At 36.7% G+C, this 23,626-nt stretch overlaps 2 protein-coding genes across 2 annotated transcripts in view; both read left to right on the forward strand.

Annotated features, from left to right (window-relative positions):
- Nucleotides 1-2,042: 2,042 nt before the first annotated feature.
- Nucleotides 2,043-9,528, forward strand: hrh1 (histamine receptor H1). Its single transcript, XM_051913339.1, has 2 exons — nucleotides 2,043-2,745; nucleotides 5,319-9,528. The coding sequence occupies exon 2, from the start codon at nucleotides 5,362-5,364 to the stop codon at nucleotides 7,000-7,002; it is 1,641 nt and encodes a 546-aa protein (XP_051769299.1). The 5' UTR covers nucleotides 2,043-2,745; nucleotides 5,319-5,361; the 3' UTR covers nucleotides 7,003-9,528.
- A 2,895-nt stretch (nucleotides 9,529-12,423) lies between these two features.
- atg7 (ATG7 autophagy related 7 homolog (S. cerevisiae)) overlaps nucleotides 12,424-23,626 on the forward strand; it is a 75,394-nt gene continuing 64,191 nt past the window's right edge. Inside the window, 10 exon segments of the mRNA XM_051913332.1 lie at nucleotides 12,424-13,022; nucleotides 13,728-13,921; nucleotides 15,865-15,919; nucleotides 17,493-17,610; nucleotides 18,677-18,754; nucleotides 18,842-18,958; nucleotides 19,508-19,654; nucleotides 21,060-21,148; nucleotides 22,497-22,581; nucleotides 22,583-22,619. Of these exon segments, the coding sequence (XP_051769292.1) occupies nucleotides 13,756-13,921; nucleotides 15,865-15,919; nucleotides 17,493-17,610; nucleotides 18,677-18,754; nucleotides 18,842-18,958; nucleotides 19,508-19,654; nucleotides 21,060-21,148; nucleotides 22,497-22,581; nucleotides 22,583-22,619 (892 nt within the window). The 5' untranslated portion in view covers nucleotides 12,424-13,022; nucleotides 13,728-13,755.

Below are 23,626 nucleotides of genomic sequence, written 5' to 3' on the forward strand. Positions count from 1 at the left end.
GGCCGAAAATGGATCCCTGTGGAACACCACAATGGATAGGCGCGGAGGGTGAAGTGAATGACCCGATATTTACAGAAAAAGTCCTCCCCTTTAAGTATGAGGCGAACCACTGTAAAGCTAGGCCCTGGACTCCAACAACAGTCTGAAGACGTTTCAGAAGAATGTCGTGATCGATAATGTCAAATGCGGCGCTCAAATCTAAAAGAATCAAGATAGCAGAAGACCCAGAGTCGAGAGATAGCAAAATGTCATTTGTGACTTTCAGCGATGCTGATTCAGTGCTATGCAACGCTCTAAAACCAGATTGAAATGGGTCTAAAATATTAAAAGTATCCAAGTACGAAGTAAACTGTAAGAGTGCAGCTTTTTCCAAAACCATTGAAATAAAAGGGAGTTTAGAAATAGGCCGGTAGTTGTTAGGCACGGTGGGGTCAAGATGAGATCCTTTCAATAGGGGCTGTACGATAGCATGTTTAAAACTTTCTGGAAATACCCTGTTTATTAAGGAGCTGTTTATTATTGTTAAGAGGGTGGGGCTGATTGTATCTAAAACCTCTCTAAACAGATGACCAGGCACTACATCTGATTGACAGAATGTAAGTTTCATCTGAGAAATTATTTTGAGTAATTGAGATGAAGATACTGGTTGAAAGTTTGTAAAGCTACTGGATGGAAGGACCAATTGAGAGTGGTCTATGTCAGGTGGAGGTGTGATCTAATATCCTGTATTTTCTGAGCAAAAAAAATCTTAAAATTGTGTGCACGTCTCAAGATTGACAACAGGAACTGAAAAAGCAACAGGTTGCTCTGGCTCTGCCTCAGCCTCAGACTTCCGAGTCAGCTGCTATGCCTCGACCCTCCACCCCTCTGGCTCCGCCGGGCTTCTCCTTTCCTCTGGTTCCACCATGGTCCTCACTTCCAAGTCTCCGCCTCAGTCCGCCAAGCCTACACCTCCACCTCGGTCACGCCCGCCTGCAGCTCCACCATGGCCCTCCAGGCCTTCACCATCACCCTGGCTCTTTGGCTCTTCAGCTCTGCCTTGGTCTCCACCTCCACCATCTCCACCTCAGTCAGCCGTTATCCCTGGTTCTGCCCAGTCTCTCCACCAAAGCTCTTCCCTCCATCGGCTCCTCCATGGACCTTCATCCTGTCATAGCTCTGGGTAATCCTCCTGCTTCTCCTGTCTCCGCCCTGGCTTCTCCCACCTTCATCTCCGCCGTGGTTCCTCTGGTCATCATCTGGCATCTTTCTCTGGCTGCTCCTTGTTCTCCTCCAGAGACATGTTTGGACTAGTTTTTGCAGTGTGAGGACGTGCTTTCTGGAGATGTTAGGTAATGTCACGGTCATGTTTAGTTCTCTGTCTTGTTTAGTTTTAGTCTTGCACCGTGTCCTAACCAGACGCGATGCAATAAGATTCCAGCAGTTTGTCTGTCCACATCAGACATGACATGACTATGAGACATGACCAAATCAATCAAAAATCACACCCAGTCAGAAGAGCGTGTGGGCAGAGTCTCTCTGCAAGCACACTGCATTTACAACAAAATGGATAAGTACATAATCAAATGATTAAAAATACATACTAAGTGACTGATACATTTTGTTGTAATATAATACACTAGTTTGTTTTGAACATTCTTGTTTCCTTTAATTTATTTTGAAGATCTGAGGTTAATTATCTAATGTTGCTTTTCAGAAGCCTACAGCTAAAGGTCAAGAAAAATTATATAAATGCTTTTAATATTAAATAAAGCACATAAACAGTACCTGAGATCATCATTGCCAATCTTTGTTTGATGTTGTTCCAGCTGCGATGTCGCAGAAATAGAAACCGTTTCTAAAATAGAATTGTCAAGTATCGCCATCGTGGCTGGTTAGGACAAAAGTTTTGATCAACATGGAAAAGATGCCTTTTTCAGAACACAGTGTTAGTCTTCATTGTCTGTTTTGCCTGTATTCTAGTTCTTTCATAGTCCCTGATTAGTGTCACACCTGTTCCCTGTTCCTATTACCTTCCTCAGAGTATTTAAGCATTCGTTCTTCCTCAGTTATTTGTCTTGTGTTAACGCTACGAATACTGAGTATTGCTGTATTGTTCCTGATGTTTATTAAATGTCAACTTTCTGCGATATGCATCTTTGTTTGGATCACCGTTACTGCTAACCCGTGACAACTACCATGACATTTATTTATTTATTTATTTACATGATGTGTAATTATTTTACAGTTATATGATGGTTTTTTTTTTTTTTTTTTTTTTTGCCATTTTGCCATAAATGTGAATTAGATGTGCTTTGAAAATAATGCTAAAAAATGAATAGTCATTTCAAATCTGCACACACACACACACACACACACACACACATTTCAAAGCGTTTACATTTAATCCATTCCTTACACAAAAACAGCTTATAAATCACAAGTGATGTTTTTGTAAAATATAAAAATGCAGAAAGTTTTCTGTTCTGTGATGGGTAGGTTTAGTGTATGGGGATAGAATAAATAGTATACAAATTATTATGTCTAATGAAAGACCCCATAAAACATGGAAAACCAAAATGTGTGTGTAAGTGTGTGTGTGTGTGTGTGTGTGTGTGTCGTCGGTCCATCTGAGACATCCATGAGACATTCATGAGACTCTTCAGAGCAGTAAAGCGTCACTCAGCGTCCAGTTCACTCGAAGTGAACACCAAATCTGTGGAGATAAACACCATTCCTGCCGGGATTTTACTGCAAGTCGGAAGGGTAAGTTTCCATCCGTGCTTATAATTATAACCTAATCACATTTAGAGCTAAATTAACGTCAGTGAAGAGACAGCACTAAATGATTCATGTAAAAGTGACCAGTATTTGTACTGGTGAATGGTGGACGGACACCGCGCACTTTGATAGAATTATTCGACTTTCACGCGCAGATGACACACATTCCACAGGTGTCGACTGAAGCGCAGCTTCTCCGCGAGCACCATTCATCGTTTTCCGTACGGAGATCTTCATCCAATGAGAATGAAATAGCGGTTTGTCAGTGAAAATAGAGAGATGAACATTTTACTCACAACTCTTCAGAAAAAGACGTGTAAGTTTTATGCATAGGTGGGATGAAGTGTATCACTTGCTCGGCTTCCCTTTACATTACGCGTCGAGAAATCATTATATGTTTGGATAATCTACAAAAACAGAGTGCAGCGATGTAAACCTTTAAGCTCTCAAGTTTACAGAAAAGGGTAAATATTTGGTGCAAGTGTATGCGTGGATTCTTTGTGTGTTTATACTAATAAAAAAAAAGCTAAATCAGACAGAGCGCTTGATTTTCATGTTGCTATACTGTGCGGTGGTAAGATGGAATAATTATTATTTATGGTGAAATATCAGTTCTTTCTAATGCCACTTCTGTAGATACAGCATGATTGATGACCTGTTTTGTATCATGACATGTAAAAAAGGCTTTTTCTTAAGAAACATGTTAAATTTTTGTGCAAACATTAAAGAGTAATGTGCTCTCTAAAAATGCTGGGTTAAAAACAACCCAAGTTGGGTTGAAAATGGACAAACCCAGTGGTTGGGTTAAATTTTTTGTTTAACCCAACTATTGTTTTACAAATGACTATATGTCTGGCTTAAAATGAACCCAAAATAGGTTGGAAAATAAAAACCAGACACATAATTACTAGAGGCAACAATAATAATCAAAAGGTGAACATTTATTAATAAGCAATTTAATAAATGTTTATTGTTTAATTAATTACATTTATTAATAACATTTTAATAAACATGTTAATTTTAAGCTAGCAATATAGTAATTTTTAAACAATAGTTGAGTTAAATAAAACTGCCCAGCACGTCGGTCAAACATTTAACCCAACCGCTGGGTTTGTCCATTTTCAACCCAACTTGGGTTGTTTTTAACCCAGCATTTTTGTGTAGGATAAGAGTCTTCAGTTTTCAAAACCTAAAATTCAGATTAAAGTGAACATTAAAGGTACAGTTCAGCTTAAATTTACTCACTAAACAGACGTCTAAAATGACATGCGCACTACATTTAAGCTTTTCTGAATCCATATCATACAGAATATGTGGAACAGACAGTAGATCATTGATAATCTCTTCTGCTGTTGCTATATTATTCAGAGCAGATTGGAAATTCTGCTTAATTTCACATTTTGGAAGAAAGAAAATGATAGAGTTTTGGAATTACAGGGAAAACATTTATAAAATAGATTTAAGAATTAACAGCAGCCTCCCCATTTAAATCACATGATTTACTATATCACTATAGTTGCACAGCATGTTCTCATACAAATTTGTCATTTTACAAATGCAAAAATGCAACTGTGTGCAAACATGCGCGTTATGTTCTTAGTTCTGGAATATGAATTAGTTATATATAGCCCTGACAACAACAACATAATACACTTATTGGGTAGATGGCTGAAACTTCCAGAGAGACAGAATACAGATCTAACCTGAGATGAGAGGCTAGACAAGACACAGCATGGATGGAAACCATCTCTCTTAGCAACAAGACACTGTTTGACTCACATATTTTCTGAACATCCATGGTCTCAGCAACGGCTGCTTAATGAACCTGCTTGCGTCTATGCTGTCGTAAGCACACGACATTTCAGATATGTGGACTGGATAAATCACTGACATGATCAAAAACATGAATGTCTCCATTCATTGTACACTCACTGCAATTGATACCTTGGGTTAGTTCACCCAAAATTAAAATTCTGTCATTAATTACTCTCCCTCATGTCGTTCCACACCCGTAAGACCTTCGTTCATCTTCAGAACGCAAATTAAGATATTTTTGATGAAATCCGAGAGGTGTATGACTCGTCCATATAATCAACACTTTCAAAAAGGTACTAAAGACATCGTTAAAACAGTCATGTGACTGCAGTGGTTCAACCTTAACGTTATGAAGAGACGAGAATACTTTTTGTGCGCAAAAACAAAACAAAAATAACAACATTATCCTTACGCAGGTGACGCAGTAACACAGTGAAGGCTTCCGTGTTTACGTCCAGATCAGTATTGGCCAAATATGATCACGTGATCAGCACGACGAATGCGTGTGATGCTGACGCTTTAAACTAACCCTTTAAAGAGCCATTTTTACCCGATTTAACCCATAAAAAATGTTGGTGGTATAAATTATTGTACAGTATTTAGGTTGATTCAGTGACACCAAATAATATTTTTTGATTTGAATAAAACCATTACCATTTTTTCAGTGTAGTCACACATTAATAAGTGCACAAGAATTCAATGCGCCAGTTTGATGCATTCTCTGTTTTGGTTTTGTTTTTCAGAAACTCCATTCTTTGGATATGAATTTTAAAACCCAAAGAGACTATGTGCTTTCTCACAACTTTGACATCATGTGACACGTCGGACTGCCCAATGGAGGACACTACAATACTTAACGCCACAAACAGCCAAGTCAAGAGGATCCTTCAAGATCCTCCCGAGCCCAACGTCACGACTCCTGTGAATGCGTCTGTCCCTTTCCATCATCACATGAACAATGCGGTGCTGGGGATCCTCCTCGGCACGCTGTCCCTCCTGACGGTTATCATGAACCTGCTGGTCCTTTTTGCCGTCAGAAAGGAACGGACTTTACACACGGTTGGGAACCTCTACATCGTCAGCCTGTCAGTAGCTGACCTCATTGTCGGGGCTACAGTCATGCCCTTGAATCTGGTCTACCTTCTTGAGGATGAGTGGAAACTCGGTCATGTTATTTGCCAGTTCTGGCTGGTCATGGACTATGTGGCAAGCACGGCTTCTATTTTCAGTTTGTTTATCCTTTGCTTGGACCGGTACCGCTCCGTACGACACCCTTTACAGTATCTGAAGTATCGGACACGAGGGAGAGCCACGTTGTTGATTTGTAGTGCGTGGCTTCTCTCCATGACATGGATCATTCCCATCCTGGGCTGGCGGATATTCGCTCGGGTCGACAGGAAGCCAGAACTGGAGAACCTGTGCGACACGGACTTTCGCTTTGTGACGTGGTTCAAAGTTCTGACCGCAATCCTCAACTTCTACATCCCTTCCTTTCTGATGCTTCTGTTCTACTCGCAGATTTTCATCGCAGTCCGCGATCATTATAGAGAATGGGAGAACTTCGCCGGTCCCATGGTGAAAACAGAAGCAGATGATACATTGGCAAATGGACTGCAGCTGAAGATAACCAATGCCTCGGAGAGAGAGAGGGTCAATTCTCAAAACGAGGGTCTGCTGGATCAGTACAGTCTGGAACAGCCGTACAACTCAAGGGACATTAACGAGGACAACCCCGATTCCTTGTCTGAGACGAAGAGGAAGAGTTGTTTCAAGAAGAAACCAATGTTCAGTCTTTCGAAACGCATGAGAAAGAGTATACAAGACTCTGAGATTTCATTTCAGAGCGATGATGGGGAAACTGTCGCCGAATGCCCGCTGAGACAGCCATCTTTATCTCTCGCCTTTCTGCAGACCGAGAACAACACCCAGCCCAAAACCTTTATAAATGTGAATGACTGTAATGTGTTAGTGCCAAACTCTGTTGGGAACATTTGTGAGAGCGCGCAGACGGTGGATATTCACAATTACACCTCGGTTCTCTGCAATCACAACACTCCACCATCACCACCGTCGCCATGGGCCGAGAACAGCCCTCCGCTGGACGCCACAGATGCGCTGCCTGCAAAACAAACATGGCAGAAGCTCTGCGAACAGTCTAAACAGAGCATCCACAGCATGCGCATCCGAAAGGAGCGGAAAGCCGCCAGGCAGCTGGGCTTCATCATTGGTGTCTTTATGGTGTGCTGGATCCCGTACTTCATCACCTTCATGGTCATGGCCTTATGTGAGACTTGTGTCCATCACGACCTTCATATGTTTACCATTTGGCTAGGGTACATCAACTCCACTCTCAATCCCTTCATATACCCACTGTGCAATGAAAACTTCAAAAGGGTGTTCAAAAAGATCTTTCGTATTAATAGATAAGGAGGCGTGAAAAACTGTTAGCCTCTCTGCTCTATTGATGTTTTTTGTGACACGTTGGTAGTTCTGCCATGCTTGTGATCTTGTAAGTACAGAGCAATTTTTGTTATTTATTGCTGAGTGTCGGCTTGACGCGTCTGCAATCTGCATCAGATTACATGATGAATTTATTCAATCCAGAGTGTTTTAAAACTGGTTGTATTGAAGCACCTATATTGCTTGGAAGACTTTCAGCACTAAAACAACTCTAGAATGACCATTTCCAAAGGACAAAGTCCCTCCAGCGGGAGTTCTTCTCTATATCAGTGTCAGTGTTTCTGAAACGCCTCCATCTTGAGTTTTCTTCACAATATTCCTCATTTAAATAATTCATACGCAGAATAAAGGGGCGGGGCCTGGTTGAGTTAGTTAGTAGTGTGTTGAAACTGGCGGTTATGGTAAGGGGCGGGACATTTCCCAAACACCAATCACAACACACTGCTCCAGCCAACCAATCAGAGCACATTGTGCTTTTCAGAAGGAGGGGCTTCATAGAGACAGGAACTAAACAGGGGTGTGTTTCCCAGCGTAACTTGCTGCTTCACTACCATAGTACGATGTTGAACAAATTCACTAGCTATAGTCACGACTGTTTCCCGAAACCATATTGTCGCAAACCTGTCGTTTAGCCACGATGGTGAATGATGTCACGCAGGTGGTGGAGTAATAACTTCTTTAAATAAATCCGTTTGAGATTAATGCTAGATTTTTTGCTATAAATTACGGACATGGCATCTGAGGACTACTTCTCGTTTTTCTCAGTTATTTTGATTTGTTTCTAGATTTAATCATAGGCTCATTCTTATGTGGATCATTGACGAATAATGTTTTTAAAAGTGTAAAAAAAAATAATGGAGATATAATTAATTTTGAACTTTTATGAAGTGGTAACAATGAGATTATGTGGTTTTTATAATCAGTTAACACTGCTTTCGTCATTTTTTACAAGATGGACAAAATTTGTCACCAAAAAAAGTCATTTGGTTCAACCAAAATTTCGGTTTTACTGAATGACGATATTTTCAAACAATGCTAACAGGCTGATATCTAGCTAGCTAGCAAAAGGACAATCAAACATTTTATATTTAGTACAAGTTTTTAAAATATTACAACATTTTCCATGTTTTATAGCGGTTGTACCGAATGACCTGATGTTTCGGGACATGCGTATGAGCAAGAGAAAACATGAATTTTTCAAATAGTTAAAAGAGAGTTTGTTACTTTGTTTCATGACCATGTGGTCCTTTGCAGATGTCTGAATGATGTCACATCCTGTCACATGACACTGACCACATGACTTGATCCAAAATGGTCCCTTTATATTGGTTACTCCGAATGACATCAATGAAATTCATTCTTTCTCATTACAAAGCAACGACTTCTACACATAATTTTAATACCATTTTGCACTATGTTGATATATGATGTTATAAAATCATGTCAGAATAAAAAATATATACATTTATTACATTTTAAGATATTTTAATCACAAATGAAATGGCTGTATTGACCTTTGGACGGTTAAACCGAATGACCTTTTGACATCTTTAAAATACCTTTATATGTAGCAAAATATAATAAAAACCTTTTGGATTCAATTAAAGAGACCTAGTTGTACTACCTTACATACTTTGGATGTCATATCTTTGTTTTTTATTATTATTAAAAGCTTTGGACAGAAAAATGACCCGTCACGTCATTGACCCATGTACTAGAGCACGTAATCACATGCACACTCTTCAAAAACGGTCCTTAAAATCTCCTAACAAACTAAAATATGTAAATGACATTTGTATATTCAAAATAAAAGATATACATTGTACTTAATGTCAGCTTGCTTATTTTTCTCAAGATAACAATTTATTAAGTCCACGTCATAAAAACAAGAAACTATGATTCTAACCTCAGCTCGAGAGCCGTCGTTCAACCACACAAGTGTGCAATGTAGTTTGTGAATGTTTGTTTGAACGATGGTTTCAGGAAACACCAAATCTTTGAACAATGTTAGTAACGACGGAACTTGCGATGTTAGTTGGCTAATGATGCTTTTGGGAAACGCACCCCAGAGCGTTACTGACAGACTGGGAAGAGAGGAGCTGCAACAATGGAGAATATGAGGAAAATAATCAACATTCAAGTTCTAGTAGAGCCCAAAAACAACACTGAACACTGAAATTCTGTGTGTATGATAATCAAGTATGTTGGGAATGGCATGCTAGGATGGTCCATGTATCCACAGATTGCCTGTATAAATGGAACTCCTGGATGATTTACAGTGCAATGCATAAAAAAGTACTTAAATGACAAACAGTGATGATTGAAACAAAACTGTAACATCTAATGTAACTCATTATTTGATTAAACTGTGAAATGCAAAGACATTGAAACATTTTTAATACATTTTTAGACATAACTGGATGCCTGAACAATGTAAGACTGAGGTCATGTGAAACACTGCCTCTGTATCACAGAAAAAAAACATGCAATAAACAATATAAGACAGAACGCTGGTGTCCATTTCAGACTGTCTTTTACAGGCCGGTGAAACAACAAGGTGATGACGAAACAGGACTACAAAGGCTTAAGTTATGGAAAAGCAATTATACTATATATAACAGTAAGAAGGTGCTTAGTCTCTTTCATATATCATTTTCTTCTAACAGTAGCCCTCAATTAGTGCCTGTCACTTTCTGTTAAAGCACATGATTGGCTGACTCTTTCTATAACCAAACATTGCAGCTATATTTTTTCACTTCCTCGTTGAAAAAATAAGGTGGATAACCTTTAAATTCATGCTGACATCTGAGATGGCCAGACAGTAATGCAACTTTTATGAATCGATGTAATAGTGGTGTCCAGGATGTCGTGAAACAAAAAACATGACGTGTGTACAGTGATGTACAGGACTAAATTTACCAAAGCATTTAAAGGCATTCAAATCAAACATCTTTGTTAAAACATACACATTATTAGTATATAGGCCTACCTATACTATAAAGAATTAATGATTCAGTAAAAGGTCTTATCTGACCTGAAAGGTTACTGCAAGTGTGACTACTTTACTAGGTAGATGAACTTGTGTTTATACATTATTAACATACTTTATATCCTGTGGCTGAAGATTGCTTTATTGAAATATTGTGAATTATTTCCAGCTTTTTAAAAAGTGCTTTACCTGATAACATGCACAATGTTTAGGAATTATGGATATACTTCAACACACTGACAGTTTCATATTGGTGTCATTTATTTGTGATCCCACATATTTAAATTGTTGGATTCACATTAATTCCCTAAAGCATCTCATTCAGATCAGTTAATAATCACAGAGAAAGAACCTGATTCTGCAAACAAGATGCTCCAGTCCAGGACTCCACAGAGGCTGATGTGATCGTCCCGAGTGAAACCTATGGGAGCTTGTTTCTGCCACGAAATTAAAAAAAGGTAATTTTGAATTTTTATATAAAAATTCTGACCTTTTTCTCACAATTCTGACTTTTTTTTTTTTTTTAGCACAACTGTGAGATATAAACTCAAAAAAGTAAACTCAGAATTCTGACAAAAAAGTCAGGATTGCAAGATGTAAACTCACAATTACGAGGAAAAAAGTCACAATCATCTTTTAATCTTGTTATTTTATGATGGAAAAATAATAATTGTGAGATGTAAACTAAAAATTCTGAGGAAAAAAGTTACAATTGTGCAATGTAAACAACAAAAAAAAAAAGGAAGGATTGAGTGATGCAAACTCAGAATTATGAGAAAAAAAGTCAAAATGATCTTTTTATCTTGTTTTTCTGTGATGGGACAATAAACAGAATTGCGAGATGTAAACTCAAAATTCCAAGAAAAAAAGTCAGGATTGAGCGATGTAAACTTAAATTTCCAAGGAAAAAGTCAAAATTGCTAGACGTAAACTCTGGAAAAAAAAAAAAAATAATTGAAATTGAAATTGAAATTGCACAACCTAAACTTAGAATTCTGACAAAAAAGTCAGGATTGCAAGATGTAAACTCACAATTACGAGAAAAAAAGTCAAAATTGCATGACGTAAATTTAGAATTCTAGCAAAAAAATTCATGATCGCAAGATGTAAACACAAAATTACAAGAAAAACAATCTTTTTTTATCTTGTCATTCAATTAAAAAAAAACGTACAATTCCAAGATAAAAGTCAGAATTTTAAGAGGTAAACTCAGAATTCTGAAAAAAACAATCAAAATTGCAAGATGTAAACTTAGAATTATGAGGATTATCTTGTTAGAATTATCTTGTTATCTTGTTATTCTTATTCAAACTTGCTAGACGTAAACTCAGAATTCTGACAAAAAAGTCAGGATTGCAAGATGTAAACTCACAATTACGAGAAAAAAGTCACAATCATCTTTTATTCTTGTTATTTTATGATGGAAAAATAATAATTGCGAGATGTAAACGAAAAATTCTGAGGAAAAAAGTAAAAATTGTGTAATGTAAACAAAACAAAAAAAGTCAGGATTGAGTGATGCAAACTCAGAATTATGAGAAAAAAAGTCAAAATGATCTTTTTATCTTGTTTTTCTGTGGTGGGACAATAAACAGAATTGCGAGATGTAAACTCAAAATTCCAAGAAAAAAAGTCAGGATTGAGTGATGTAAACTTAAATTTCCAAAGAAAAAGTCAAAATTGCTAGACGTAAACTCTGGGAAAAAAAAAAAAAAAAGATATGAAATTGAAACTGAAATTGCACAACCTAAGCTTAGAATTCTGACAAAAAAGTCAGGATTGCAAGATGTAAACTCAAAATTACGAGAAAAAAAAGTGTAAACTCAGAGTTCTGATGAAAAAGTCAGGATCGCAAGATGAAAATGCAAAATTACAAGAAAAACAATCTTTTTTTATCTTGTCATTCAATGAAAAAAACTTACAATTCCAAGATAAAAGTCAGAGTTTTAAGAGGTAAACTCAGAATTCTGAAAAAAACAATCAAAATTGCAAGATGTAAACTTAGAATTATGAGGATTATCTTGTTAGAATTATCTTGTTATTCTGTGGTGGGACAATAAACAGAATTGTGAGATTTAAACTTAAAATTCCAAGAAAAAAGTCAGGATTGTGCAATGTAAACTCAGAATTACAAGAAAAAAAGTCACAATCATCTTGTTTATCTCTAAAAAGAGATATAAACTCAAAATTAACTGAGATGTAAACTCTGAATTATGAGTTTTTTTGCCTTGCATTATTTTAGGAGCTATAAAAAATCAGAATTGTGAGATATAAACTCCGAAAAAAGGCGAGACGTAAAAAAACAAAGTCATTAAAAAAGTAAAGTTTTTCTTTGGCTTCGCTAGAAGAGCTGAACTGAAGCTTCAGTAAGTGTGTCAGTCTCTGAGCAGCAGCAGCTGGTTTTTCTGGCTGGTTCACTGTCGCCCATCTGCTTTACTGCACCTGACAAATGAACTGATTCATCTTTCACAGGGTTAACAATGAAAAGGAACAGCGTTTATAAGTTTTTGTCCGTGTTTTCTTGCCTAATTGTCTGTGTTTTTCTTTTGTTTTGGGTTTTTGTCTTTTATTCGATGGTTTTGGCACCATAAGACTCTTTTGGACATTCTCATTAACGCAACGCAAGAGGTTTGGCAGCATCTAACCCGTTTAAACGGCTGTTTAACGCCAACATTTGCTCATCGTTTATAATTGCGGGATAGTATGACGCTTTGAAACATTTATAACTTAACACAAAAGCGTTTCTGCTAACACTGTTCTCAAGTCAAACCCTGAGCGTGTTTTAAAGATCACAAAGTGTTAAAGATAATTAGCATTTCCTAGTCGTTACACCAGCGAAAACTGCACCACGTCTTTCACGCTGCCGGTACTTTGCTTTTAAAATTAATTTTTAAGTCATTTGTAAACTCTAGCTCCGTTGGAATACAAAAACAAACCGACTGCGCATGCGTTTAGGATGACCGTGATCACATGACGCCGACCAGGAAGTGCTTGTCTGGTAAGTGATGTTTCTATCATGTATTTAGTGCTGCTTTGACTCTGTTTATCTTTTACATGACTATAATTGCTACAAATCACAAGTCAGATATTATGCTATTTACCTCAGCATGTTAAAACATACAAACAAACACATCGACAGAGACTCGATGTTTTACGGAAGCAGACAGAAGTTACTAACATTACAATAATAAACAACGCAGATGTTGATTTTATTATGTTGACAAGTTGCACAGACGTTTTGTCAGATTAGTACAGTAATAATTTTCTTACTGATTGACAGCCAAGCCTGTTGAAGTGAAAAAAAAAAAAGGAACTACTTTTTCAAAACTAACACTTCCACAAATCTAATCTAACAGGAATTTTAATGTGTTATTATAAGACAATAATATCAGGCTATCAGCATCGAGGATTATATTTTAAGAGTGCATTTTACTATTTAAAATGTTATTTTATTATATTTTATTTTGATATATCCAAGATATCTTATCATTTTAGCACTGTGAATTAGAAACTTGTTCTTGAGTGATTTGAAATTGAAAAAAAAAAAGAAATTATATTATAATTATTTTTTATCAGATCAAAATATTTGTGTTTATAGCACCTAAAGATTCAACAGAAATATTCAATGTGGTCTCATATTGTCTTGATATTGTCTCCCTGTGCATTATTTTTCATTATTTTTCTGTCTTGTCTTTTATAACAGTGTGTGAAGAATCAAAACATCAGTCCTGATGGCAGCTGAATCGACGGCGAGAGGCACAGCTGCCCCGAAGCTGCAGTTTGCCCCGTTCTGCAGTGCCCTGGAGGCGGGATTCTGGCATCAGCTGACCCAGAAGAAACTCAACGACTACCACTTAGACGAAAGTCCAAAAAACATTAAAGGCTATTACTATAATGGTGAGTATGGGAAATGTAATTTCGACAGCATAATATGAACGTTTCGCTAGTCTTTTCTTCTCTATTGTGTCGTATATCCGAGTGAAACGCTTCTCAAACAAGAACAAATGTAGGGCGGGGCTTGATATTGTCTGTGGGGAATTGATTGGATGGTTGCGGTTTGCTATTGGTGGATCTCATGTGAGTGACAGGTTGCCCCGCCCTCATCATCAGAGAAGAGAAGAGATGCTGCAAGAGGGAGAAGATATTCTGATTCAAGATTATGAGACACATGGATTTAAAACAATGATGTGCACCGATAAATCATTTATAATAAGCAGTGTAATATTCCATTAAAAAAGTAAGAATTGTCAATTGTGACTTCAAGTTTTGACATAAGGAATACTGTTTCTGGGTCCAAGCTTTTTAAATCTTAGTATACACTGCAGTCTCTGGGCTCATGACGTCGCAGACGCAAATATTTTAATGATTCATCAAAGATGAATCACTGTCTGGCCATCTGAGATTGTGGTATGGAGTTAAAGGTTATCATGATATTTTGGCATCTGATAGAGCGTTTGGACCCGGAAACAGTGACGTGTGACGAGCTGATTCCCTTCTGAATACATCAGCTGTGTTCGTAATGGAATACTAGTGTTGTGTTGGTAAATGTAGTAGATCATTCAGGCATTCAGCTGTTCGATTCTGAATAAATTGAGAATCACGTTTTTGTTTTGTTTTTTAAATAGTGATCACAATTCTAAATAGCCAGCTAAACAAAACAATCTACTAGAGGTCTAAAAAATGTTAATTGCTGCAGTCTATTCAAAACATTTAATCTGTTTGAATGAATGATTCAATGACTCGCTCATAAACACTTCACTTGTTTCATTACTGGATAAATTAGCATTTTTGAACGAATCTCTTGAATGAATGATTCAATGACTCACTCATATGGGCGGCCTTCCACTCCAGTTTTAGACACACTCGCAAATTTCCCCAAGCACTTCCCCTCGAGGGAATCCCTGCCGCCATTTTGAAGTGCGTTCCAATTTGTGAAGTGGACGAGGGAAGTTTATATGGACAGACCCTCGCTCCCTTGATTTTGACCGAGGGAGTGTCTACTTCATATGTACACTTCAGGCAGCTCCATATACCACAGTGCAACACGATTCAGCCCATGAATCAGCATTTTTGAGCGAATCTCTTGAATGAATGATTCAATGACAAATACGTTTTTTTTTAACAGTCACTTATCGCCACCTACTGGTGTAACAATGTAATTGATACAATCTTTATTTGAAGCAACAAGTTTCTTTCAAAAGGTGATTTGCTCTATTTTGATCGCTACTGTAGACATCAGTGTTTATATCTGAACTATAATCTTTTATCTCAGTACTTCTGTGATAATCAGAATTATTGTAAGACAGAAATAATAATACTGTGTGTTTGAAAAGGCTGTTTGTGAAGTTGTATATCTATACATAACAACTGCTCTGGATCAGAACACCGATCTGAATGTTTGCTGCGATCGGACTTGTCAAAGGTTTAATAGACAGAGTCGAATCGCTGTCATTTATGAATAAGATTGCGTGTATGTTTGGATCGAGATCGGCATCTTTTAACGATTAATTGTGCAGCTCTAGCACGCATACACAACATGTACATTCTGCCTACAATATACATACTGCATACTGCAGGAATATTAATAGTATAGTAGTGTGGTATTCTGAACATAGTCATCCTTTATATAAACAACCTAAACAACCAATATGACATTTTCTCTTGGATTTATACTGACACAGTCAGCATGGATTCAGCATCATTTAAAGGTGTTGAGTTATAGATGCCATTTTAGCAATACTCTGCTAATCATTTATTTATTCCACAACTGAAAGTGTCTGAGAATACTTAATGCACCTTTAAGCTGTAATATAATGCAAATGTTTTGTTATATATTGCAGGTGATGCTGTTGGCTTGCCGACACGCTTGACACTGGAGTTCAGCGCATTTGATGCGTAAGTTTTGCGTATTAAAAGCATGTAATGTAGTGGGTTATTCTGAAAGCCTTGGATAATGGCCCCAATATCACGTCTGTTACTTGTGAAATTAATGATTTTTTCTTGCCAGTTAAATCCTTAAGGATTGTTTCAGTAGGATTAATTTCACATTTATGATGGCTGAGTAATTGCACAGGCCACACAGCACAGCTTGCAGCACAGTAGTCTGATGGAGCCGTCAATTTTCAACTACACATAAAATTGCTTATTTTTTCTTCTTTTTTATTAAACAGTGGTTTATTGAACAAACTTTGTGTCTCTCTTTAAAAAATTAAATTATAATTAACATTTTCTTAAGGATAAAAAAATCTACATCAGCTAATGCTGTAAACGTATATAGGGAGCACTTTCTTTCACATTACTATAATATTAAAGGTTACAAATAACAAAAGAGCCCAAACTGGGTTTTTTTTTTTTTTTTTTTTACTTCATCGGAATGGCTTGGTAAAGGTTTTGCCACTTGCTATGTGAACACACACACACACACACACACACACACACACACAGAGAAATCATGGACATGATTCGAAAAGGTTAAATGGTCCTGAAATCTAAAAACACTTGTGCTCCTCGCGGTCAAAAATGAGCGCATTGGAAATGAATGGGAGACGAATTTCATCTAGTGGAAGTACTGCGGCCAAACAAAATCTTACTGAAAGCTCATTTTTTAAGATATCATGCTCAAATTTGGAACACAACTTGTTTAGATTTATGGCTTTGATTTTCTTGCAGTTTTAGAGTAAACATGTTTTTGTAAATATATATTTCATATAAAAATTGAAAATAGTATTTTTGTGCGTTTTTCATAAAAATAAATGTAACTTTTTTCAAGTTAACTTTTTAAACTTTTTTCACCTAAGCAATAATTTGCCACATGTCATCTTTGAAAAGAGATCAAAATTAGTCCAAAGCATTCAAAAAATGTGTCAATTTTCCATGCTCAGAATTTGTCCATGCTCAGAAAGTGAATTAATGGATTATAACTACAGCGTAAATATAATTTAGTACCATAAAATCCCCTAAAAATACAAAATATTAGATAAAAAAAACATTATCAAACTAAAATATAGTACATTCATTTCATTGAAATAAAAAAAATCTGTTTTTGACCGACACACATGACAAAAAATTTATTTAAACATATATTAAATAATTAAGACTTTACTAACAGGTAAAGTAAATGTAATGAATAAATAAGCTAATATAGTGCATATATTTAGTGAAATGATCCCTCTAGAGTTCATTTCTTTAGTGAACTAACATGCTGTGGACACTGAATGACTTGCCTGAGGTAAATGTAATGCTATGTGAGATATAATTCTTAAGCTGTTTTATTGTTATCTTTCCATGGTTGAAACTCCAGTTTTCTAATTAACAAACCCTGGTTGAAGAGCAAGCTTGCTAATATTGATACATAAAGGCTGCAAATAGTATATATTACTTCTTACACTTATAATGAACTGAATATTGCATATAGTGAATGTAATATACCCAAACGTAATTAATGCAGTGTATGAATGTCATGTTTCAGTGATGGACCCACACCTGCTCGCTGCTGTCCAGCTCCTGGAACTCTCTACAACACCAACACATTAGAAGCCTTCAAATCCACTGACAAGAAGGCTCTCCTGGATCAAGCAGCCAATGAGGTGGAGGGCTTTGATTTACTCATAATTAATTGTGCCTGCTGATAGCGTGTTTTATTTGCACTCGCTAAATTAATTATACACTTTCTTTCACTGCATATCTGGTTGCTGAACATCCTTCTCCATCATTTGATAAATTACTGTCATCTTCTTAATACAATTCTGTTGGCCGCCTGCTTTCTTATACACAGTGATAATCGCATTGGCCAAATAACTCTGAGTTTTGTGAATAAGGCCCAGTCTGTTATAATCCCCAATGTTTTTGTCCTGAAAAAAAAATGACAATGACTTGATTCAAATGCGCTGAAATACTGTCTGCAAAAGTGCTGCAATTGTTTAGTGAATTTGGCCCAGAATGTGTTTCACAGTGTGAATGCACAACATTTTTACTATTGAATTTGCATAAAACAGGGGGCTTTATTTTGACGGAAACTGCAGTTGAACTTTTATTTTGGTGGAAAACTACCGTTTCTTTGAAAAGAGGTTTACAAAACCTGTCTTATTACAAATCTAGTGAAATCTTCCTACAAAAATGTCTGAAATTATCTGAATGTACATGCAGAGATGGAGTTCACTGCATTCATTCACTGTGAGTTGAGCTGTTCTGAGACACGTAAAACACCGGATCATGAGATGGTTGTGTGAGCAAAGTGCACGCTTCGCTCTGAAACACGCAGCGCAAACAGACTATATACTTGTTTAATAAAATGGCAGTCTTTTGCAATTTGATAACGGCACAAAGCTATATTGCACTTTTGATTTTAGTTCGTTTGACAGATACTTTGCCCAAGCAATGGCGCAAAACAACGTTAGAGACCATGTTCTTATGAGAAGTTTTAAAATATTTTCGGTTCGTTATGAAACTGTGATGGTACAGATAAGACTATAGCAGGCCGCCGGAGTCTAGGTAATTCATACATAACAATTTATAGCTGCCTTTTAAATCTGAGGAAGAGGATGGGGATCTGTTGCATCTAAAAGATTGAGAATCCCTGGCATTAACTATATCGGAAATAATTTCTGGTACATCTCAGTTTAATTAATACTAGTAATGATGTCTTCTTCACAGATTTGGAGCGCTATTCAGTCAGGCGCTGCGGTGAACGACTCCTCAATTCTAAACAAATTCATCCTCTTGACATTTGCGGTTTGTATGCCATCATCTTAGAAAATGTCCCTATAAATTAATGTCCTTTCATCTATGTGTTTCTGACTGGTCTTTTTGTTGATCCAGGATCTAAAGAAATATCATTTCTATTATTGGTTCTGCTTTCCTGCCCTTTGCTTTCTGGAGGGAGTCCAACTGCTGCAGGAGCCGCTGTCATTAGAGAAGAGTTTCTCTGACAAACAGGTGCGCTGATAACGCACTACTGACGAGGATGTTTTGTGTGAAGGATAATGAGCCATTAGTCAGTGCATTATGGGCAGCATGTGCTGATTAGAATTATTAATTCAGTGTTGATTATTTGAATACATAATATCACATAGGCCCCAAAATGCCTGATGTACCATAAACAGTGGCACCAAAGAGTATACAGAAAAAGGTGACCTATTATGCAGTTTTACAAAGTCTTGATGTTGTTTTTGGGCTCTACTAGAACAGGTTTTCATGCCTGAATGTTCATTATTTTCCATTGTTGCAGTCTGTCAGAAAGTCTGTTTTTAGTTCCAGTCTCAATGAAGCCTCTCTTTCTGAAGATTAATAAATGCTTTAGAAGTATTGTTCATTTTTAATAATTGTTCACTAACGTTAACAAATATTGTAAAGTGTTACCAGACATTTTTTATGTTTGACTTAAGTGTCTAAAATTAGTTTTGGAGCCACTGTAAAAGTTTGATGTCATTGTGTTTCATGAGTTGCTGAGGTGGACTGATTGTTTTGGATTGATCTGTTTCACAGATATTGAGCTTGCAAGCGGCGTATGACAGTCTCTGCGCCTCAAGCGGTACGACGGCAGTCCCGCATTTCTTGCTCAAGTACACAGATGAAAGTGTTGAAGTCGCTCCTCTGAAAGACTTGAACTCCTTCTTCCCAGACCTAAAGAAGGTAATTTCCAGGATAAAGTGGTATTTTAGTTTTTATTTTAGTTTAGTTGAATTAGCTTTAATTTTTATATTTTTAATTTTCATGTTAATTTTAGTTTAGATGTTTTAGTTTTTAGATGTGCTTTTGTCATTTTATACGTTTTGCTATTTAGGTTTATTAAGTTTTTAGTTAGTTTTAGTTTTTATTTATTTCCAGTTAATACTTTTAGTACTTCAACTTAAACCTATTTCAGTTTAAAGCAACATTTCTCATTTTCGTTTAGTTTAAATTTTTCAACTTTATTTTATGTTTAATTTCAATTGACAGAAATGTTTTTGAATATTTTGTTAGTTTTAGTTAATAATAACCCTGGTATAAAGTTTAATCATTATTAATGGAATATTCTTGGTTAAAGGGTTAGTTCACCCAAAAAGGAAAATAATGTCATTTATTACTCCCCCTCATGTCGTTCCACACCCGTAAGACCTTCGTTCATCTTCAGAACACAAATTAAGATATTTTTGATGAAATCCGATGGCTCAGTGAGGCCTCTATAGACAGCAATGGTACTTCCTCTCTCAAGATCCATAAAGGTACTAAAAACATATTTAAATCAGTTCATGTGACGACAGTGGTTCAATCTTAATGTTATGAAGCGACGAGAATATTTTTGTGCGCCAAAAAAACAAAATAACGACTTTTTAACAATATCTAGTGATGGCCGATTTCAAAACACTGCTTCGGAGCGTTACGAATCTTTTGTGTCGAATCAGTGATTCGGATCATGTATCAAACCACCAAACTGCTGAAATCACGTGACTTTGGTGCTCCGAGCCACTGATTCGATTCGTAAGGCTCCGAAGCTTCATGAAGCAGTGTTTTGAAATCGCCCATCACTAGATATTGTTAAAAAGTCGTTATTTTGTTTTTTTGGCACACAAAAAGTTTTCTTGTCGTATTATAACATTAAGGTAGAACCACTGTAGTCACATGAACTGTTTTAAATATGTCTTTAGTAGCTTTATGGATCTTGAGAGAGGAAGTACCATTGCTGTCTATAGAGGCCTCACTGAGCCATCAGATTTCATCAAAAATATCTTAATTTGTGTTCTGAAGATGAACGAAGGTCTTCTGGGTGTGAAACGACACGAGGGTGAGTAATTAATGACATTATTTTCATTTTTGGGTGAACTAACCCTTTAACTTAATTTCTGTCAGCAACATTTGTGGAGTGCTCTAGATTATCATATTTCATAACTGGACTATCTATGGAACGAGTCAAAGTTGTGCTCTGTGGAGGTTGAGCATGTGTCACAGATGATGCTCAAGTATTTAACCCAGAATATCCCTTGCAATAATTGGATTGGCATTTCATTCTTGACAGTATGTCAGTATAATATGGGAGGTGTCCTGGTTTGTTTTCTAGATTACTGTGGGTGTGTATGATCCATGCTCACTGCCTCAACATCCGGGCTGGCCGCTCAGAAACCTCCTCATCCTCCTCGCAAAAAAATGGTACGTCTGTTATAGTGAGCTTTTCCAACACGCATCCCACTGGTGTTAAATTATAGCCCTGCTTCCACAGCTCCACTCGTTTCCTCCTGACGTTACTTTCAATCTCAAACATGTTTGTTCTGCAACTGAATGAATGTGAGAAAATATGATTCCAACCATCTGCTAATATTGTGGGTTTGTAAGAATGTATTGCACTGCCTGGTCTGATCACGGGTGTTGATTCATTGACTTTTTGTCTGAAGTTTGATATGTGTAAACTCAAATTATGTACACTACTATGATGTTGCTTATTTGTTAGTCATGTAGCAGACACCCTTACAAAAATACAATGGCGGCACTCTGTAAAATCTGTGAAATTTACTATAAAAAATATGATGAACCCTAAAAATATGATAACAACATTTTAAGTTTTACTTAAATTTACAGTTAAGAAAACATACAAGTCATTAGCTGAAATAATGAAATAGCTGAAATATCAGTTTTTTACCCTTTATAATTTATTGACAGTCATATTAAAGGGGACCTATAATGCCCCTTTTCACAAGATGTAATATAAGTCTCTGGTGTCTCCAGAATGTTCCTGTGAAGTTTCAGCTCAAAATACCCCACAGATCATTTATTATAGCTTGTCAAATTTGCCCCTATTTGGGTGTGAGCAAAAACACGCCGTTTTTGTGTGTGTCCCTTTAAATGCAAATGAGCTGCTGCTCCCGCCCCCTTTCCAGAAGAGGGCGGAGCTTTAACAGTTTTCACAATTTTCACCATATAGATTATGTCATTTACCATTAAAATCACCAAGATATACATACACCAAGACACTTACATGGTACTTCAGAGAATACAATAGTACTACCATGCTACATGTCCAAAACACACAGTATTACCTTGGTTCCACATCCATAAAATTGTGGGGTTATTTATACTTGATCAGTTCATGGGTTTCGATCGATTAAATTGCTATCTGATTGAGTTTTGACCTGGTCCCATTAAAACATCTGCGCAAAATCCTGGGAGAATATGGTACTGTCGGACTTCAGGATGTGACGTAGAATGAATGATTTCCTATGCATCTGCTCACAAATCATGGTGCTGCAATGCTCCTATTACCAAAAACCTCCCATTTCACATCTAAAAACCTCCCAGAAAAACTGCACTAAAAAGTTGAAGTGTAGTGCAGGTGGAAGATTTTAGAGATATGGCTGCATTTTGCAGCTTTCCAGTGTTGAAATGTCATAGAGGCCATCTGTGCTGACTCTTCTTGCCGTCGTCTCTTTGTAATGGTAAGTTTAAGGTCACTCAAAGACCATGTGTGCTCATAGTGCTGTGTGTTTGTCCGTGTGAATGCCAGGGGTTCACAGCTGGATGTTCTGGAGGTTTTGTGCTTCAGAGACAGAACTCTACAAGGGACCCGCTCCGTTCGGCACAGCATCATCTTTCAGGGTCAAGCTCCCAGACCTCACGACTTCTGCAGGTAATTTATCATCTTCAGTCGAGTGCATCAGAACAGCAGCACAAAGGCTGGGCTTTTATCTGGCTTCAGTCCTCAGTCTGTCTGCCATAGGTTAAAAATGTTTTAAAGTGGTTGTTGGGTGATATGAACCGTAAGTGAACTCTTCACTCTGTTTCTTCCTGCCACTATATACAGTCTACTAACTATAAGTAACTAGTAGCAGTCATTAGAGTATTAGTAGACTGTCTGCTTAATATCTGCTAACACTTCTGCTAAAATGTCTTGTTGCTCTTCACAGTCATGGCTGGTTAGTTAAATTTGTAATTTACATGGAAGAAAAATGTTTATTTGGCTTCTGGTTAGCTGTAATAGTCAAAAAGGGAGTGGAGTATGGTCATGAAAAACAAAATGAGGGTTAGGCAAATTCACTAAACGGGTGTTTTCAGGTGGTCAAAAAGTTGTGTATTATTCACTAAGCTCCTGCAAACTAGTTAAAGCAGGAACAATCATCTCTGAAACAGCACTGCACCTCGAATATTTAAAAGTCACTGTCACTCAGTTCTGTGCAGATATGCCTCCTGTCTATGTAAATCAGGCTAATTACAGACTGCGCTGTATTCACAACATAATGTTATTTCATGGTATCCACCTTATTGTTAACGTAAGATCGTGTGTTTTTTACCTATAGCAGCTAATGTAAAAAATTATTTTTCTAAGGCGTAAATAAAACAAAGATTATTATTAGAGTATGTTTTACAAGAAAGTACTTCAAAATTTCATGTTTAATTCAATGTGCTACTTGCTGTTTGTTTGTAATTATTTGGGTCATTGACGAATATGGTTTTTAAAAGTGTAAAAAAAAACATAATGGAGATATAATTAATTTTGAAGTTTTATTAAGTGTTAACAATGAGATTATGTTGTTTCTATAATCAGTTAACACTGCTTTTGTCATTTTTTACAAGATGGACAAAATTTGTCACCAAAAAAGTCATTCGGTTTAACCAAAATTTTGGTTTTATCGAATG

This window comes from Ctenopharyngodon idella, chromosome 11 (genome assembly GCF_019924925.1).
Source record: "Ctenopharyngodon idella isolate HZGC_01 chromosome 11, HZGC01, whole genome shotgun sequence".
In the NCBI taxonomy this organism is placed as follows: Eukaryota; Metazoa; Chordata; class Actinopteri; order Cypriniformes; family Xenocyprididae; genus Ctenopharyngodon; species Ctenopharyngodon idella.